The 4,639-nt window shown below is 35.2% G+C and overlaps 1 protein-coding gene across 1 annotated transcript; it reads left to right on the top strand.

Moving 5' to 3' along the window:
- Nucleotides 1-3,105: 3,105 nt before the first annotated feature.
- Nucleotides 3,106-4,416, top strand: LOC146000167 (uncharacterized protein F54H12.2-like). The gene has a single exon (XM_083137508.1). It carries the CDS (start codon nucleotides 3,106-3,108, stop codon nucleotides 4,414-4,416), a length of 1,311 nt encoding a protein of 436 aa, XP_082993634.1.
- Nucleotides 4,417-4,639: the final 223 nt, after the last annotated feature.

Below are 4,639 nucleotides of genomic sequence, written 5' to 3'. Positions count from 1 at the left end.
TGCAAGAAAAATGGTATTGCTACCTCATGAAACTCTCCAAAAATTTTATTATCAGCAACACCGGACATCATCAATGTCAGAACTAGATAAAGAAATGGAAAAAATATTACAAAAGAAAAATATTTCTGATGTACAAAAATGGGATATGTACCAGCAAGTTTTGAGTAGGTACCTTCATTTTGCAAGAAATTTAAACAATCCTATTGAGCTTCCGTTAATTTCAAAAGAACATCAAGAACAGAAAAAAGAGGAAAATATGGAGTTACAGGAGAGAGAGATTTCTGATCCTGTTTATAATGATATTTTAGCTACCACACCTAAAAAATTTCATTATAAAGTAGAACTATTATATCGTCGACTAAAGAACAATAAAAATATAGAGTGGAATTCTAGTGGAGAAACCAGTATATACAATAAAAATATACAAGGAAGTAATATTGTCGATCTTGTCAGTGATATAGTGAGAAATCGCCAAAATAGTAACCCGAAAGGATATGAAAATTTCTCTGAATTATTAGCCGACTTAAACATTCCTCAAGAAGTTGTTGGTAATTCTCGACGTTGGGGGTTAATTCAGAAACTCAAAGGAAGAAAGCAGAAAGATGTGGCAGACACAGAAAAAAACGAGCAGCATGGGCATTGGTTAAGGTATTAAATATAGAATCATCTCAAGTTTACATTATTTCCTTAATATGGATTCAAGATTAAAGAACATATATTATGATGTCTCGAGTCCTGCGGGTTTCTCTACTGTAGATCGTCTGTGGAAAGGTGCCCTTAAGAAATATACAAAAAAGGAGATTCAGAAATGGATGGAGAGTCAAGAAAGTTACACATTACACAGACCACAACGGAAAGTATATCCAAGAGGTAGATATATTGTAAATAACATTGATGACTTGTGGCAGGCAGACCTTGTTGATTTGAGAAGTATAAGTTCACACAACGATCATTTTAGATTCGTCTTAACAGTTATAGACACATTCTCCAAATATGCATGGGCAGTCCCGATATTAAGCAAGACTAGTAGTAATATAGTCAGAGCATTCTATGATATTTTGGAACAAGCAAACGGAAGAAAACCAATCACCATACAGACCGATAAAGGATCGGAATTTATCAACGCATCTATTCAATCCTTTTTCAAAACTAACAGTATTCATCATTTTACTACAAAAAATCCAGATGTAAAGGCTAGTATTATTGAAAGATTCAACAGGACTCTCAAAGAGAAAATGTGGAAATATTTCACGGCAAAACATTCTTACCGTTATATTGATGATTTACCGAAAATGTTGACATCTTATAACAACACTAGACATAGAAGTATTAAAATGGCCCCTGTGGAAGTAAAACCTGGTAATATTCTTGAAGTATGGAGAAATCTCCGAAATATAAAACCATTAAAAGGCACAACAAAATCTAGAAACAAACCTCTAGAGAAAAATAACTACGTTAGGATTAGCAGAGAAAGTTTACCTTTTGAGAAAGGATATACCGGGAAATGGTCTAAGGAGATTTTCAAAATTAAAAATGTTGTTGGTCATACTCCGACAGTTTACAAACTTGAAGATTTGAATAATGAAGATGTTGACGGGTTATTTTATCGTGAGGAAATCCAGAAAGTGCAACTCCCGAAAGAGTTTAATATTGATAAAATACTGAAGACAAGAGGGAAAGGCAGCAGAAGAAGATTATTTGTTAAGTGGAGCGGATATCCCTCATCGTTTAATACCTGGATACCTTTCTCGAGTTTAAGAAAACTAACATGAGATCTTCTTTCTACATAACCTTACCTAGCAACAGTTCGGTGGATATTTTTCCTATGAACACATTATGTAATTTTACAACAAAACTACCGAAAGAAATACAACTGAAGGGAGAATGGGAGGTTGCTGTCGTTGAGATTCATTATCCTAATTTTATGTATAATATAACAGAGAGACAGAACATAGTGTACTATAACCTGGACACAATTACACATAACTGGAAAAAAGTTAAAATACCAGCAGGCTATTACCAAGACATAGCACAAGTTGTAACCGCAATTCAAAGTACAAATGTTCCTTTCAGTATTTCGCTTTTAGATGATCGACATGTTCTTCTAAGAGCAAATACAGAGATATCTGATAATCAGAACGCAGAGCTATTATCCACAGAAGTAAGATTTTCTCCGAAACTAGCAACCCAGTTAGGGTTTGACCCATTCCATATAATCAAACTAGGTACTGATCAACGTGTTCATTCGTCATCACCTGCTAACTTATCACTTGGAGTACCTCAACAGATGTTTATCTACTGTGACATTCTGGAGCACGAGATGGTTGGGGATTCCTTTGCACCACTTTTAAAAATAGTAGGTACTAATGTTCGTCATTTTATTTTTGGAAGTGATGCTAATATCGAGTTTCACTCTCTACAATATATACCCTTAATGAAGAAACAATTTGATACTATAGAAATAGATATTAGGGATAGCACAGGACAAAAAATACCATTCATATCTGGAGAGGTGTCATTAAAACTACATTTTAGACGCTCTGTGCAATAATGAATCCATATGAACATCATTACCATGTTCTTAGTGGTGGAGGTGTTTCAAACATATACCAAGGTTCACCATATCAAAGAGGTCACGGAATCGGTAGTTTCCTTGGAGGATTATTTAGATCAGTTCTCCCACTTATAACTAAAGGAGCAAAAGCTGTTGGAAAAGAGATGCTGACTACAGGAATCAATGTATTAGGTGATATTACACAGAATCAACCTATTAAACAATCATTGAAAACCAGACTTTCACAAGCAGGAGACCGATTAAAACGAAAAGCTGAAAGTAAAATAGAGACTATGGTCGGGTCTGGTAACAAAAGGAGAAAAACATCGAGTAGCAAATCAAAAAACAGACAAAGAACCCTTAAAAAAAATAAAAATACACAGCAGAAGAGAAAAGCAACAAAAAACAAGAAAAAAATACCCCAGAAGAGAAAAGTTGATATGGATATATTCGGATAACAGATTTCGTGGATATTACACCCATAATGTGGCCCAACACTGTTTTATTACCCAGTTAGAATCTGATTGTTGAAGGGTGAGGTTGTCTCAGATATGTCGTTTATAAGCAACCTCTCGTGTCAGTGTTCAAATTCAGAATTGGAGATATTCTCAATACCTCCAACGCAAACAAGTATCCAATCAGGTCAGTGGATTTCGTACAAACCATTAGCTTCGTTATCAGATGATGCTCCTGTTGAATTTACAGTACCTGGACATGGAGAAGATTATTTGGACCTTCCACACACATACCTCCATTTAAAAGTTAAAATATTCACTCTGGATAATACTCCTATAAATATCTCAGATAAAGTTGCTCCTACTAATAATTTTCTACATTCTCTATTCAACCAAGTAGATGTATTTCTAAATCAGAAACTTGTTACGTCACCTTCTCATACGTATCCATACAGAGCATACATCGAAAATCTACTAAACTACGGTCCTGCAGCAAAAGAATCCCATCTAACCTCATATTTATGGTACAAAGATACTCCAGGATATATGGATTCCTTAAATGGTGAAGAAAACAGAGGACTTCAGAAAAGAAGAAGTTTTATCACAAGCAATAAGGCTATCGATCTCATAGGCCATCTACACTGTGACATCTTCAACCTCGAACGTCTAGTTCTTAACAATATCGAAATGCGTGTGAAGTTAATTCGTGCTAAAGATGGTTTTGCACTTATGGCAGACAGCAACAACTTCAAGATTCACATTGAAGATGCCACATTATTTGTTAGAAAGGTATCCATTCACCCAACCATCAAGATAGCTCATTCCCGTGTGCTACAGAAGACAACTGCAAAGTATCCTATAAATCGAGTTCATATGAAGATCATTACCTTTCCTAGAGGTATTCTAAATAAAACTATCGACAACTTATTCCTGGGCCAAATTCCAAAACGTATCATTATAGGATTTGTTACTAATGCAGCATTCAACGGGGATTACACTAAAAATCCTTATAACTTTCATCATTTCAATATAAATTTTCTCTGCCTGTATGTAGACGGGAAACAAATTCCATCGAATCCCCTTCAACCGGATTTTCGGAATAACCTATTTGTCAGGTCGTATCAGACATTATTTGAAAATACTGGAATTCAATATTTAAATGATGGGAATGGAATCTCTAGAGAGGACTACGGTCAAGGATACACACTTTTTGCCTTTGACCTCACTCCCGACCTATCTGCTCATACATCAACACACTGGAACCTTCTACGACATGGAACAGTTCGCTTGGAGGTCCACTTCAACACAGCTTTAGCAGAGACAGTCAACGGTGTTGTCTACGGAGAGTTCCAAAATCTTTTTGAAGTAGATAAAGATCGAAATATCATCCTGGATTACGCAAGTTGAACAGATATAAGGTAAGTGTATACCATAGTTTATTTTATTTTATTTCAAAATGTTGTTCGCAGTAGTCGATATTCAAGGCTTTAATATAAATAAAACATTTATACCAAAAGAAGTAGCAATATATAGTGGTAATGGTAGCCACTCTTATCATTGGTTATTGAAGCCCCCATTCCCTGTAGATCATCTCTCTGCTGAAAATTTGAAATCCGTTCATTGGTTACAG

The sequence above is a fragment of the Lepisma saccharinum genome, chromosome 16, assembly GCF_977018435.1.
Source record: "Lepisma saccharinum chromosome 16, izLepSacc3.1, whole genome shotgun sequence".
Taxonomy (NCBI): domain Eukaryota; kingdom Metazoa; phylum Arthropoda; class Insecta; order Zygentoma; family Lepismatidae; genus Lepisma; species Lepisma saccharinum.
The sequence above is the reverse complement of the archived record's forward strand: the minus strand, read 5'-3'. Positions and strand labels throughout refer to the sequence as shown.

Coding starts and splice junctions, on each gene's coding strand:
- LOC146000167 (XM_083137508.1), top strand. CDS start 3,106: ATGTCGTTTATAAGCAACCTCTCGTGTCAGTGTTCAAATTCAGAATTG.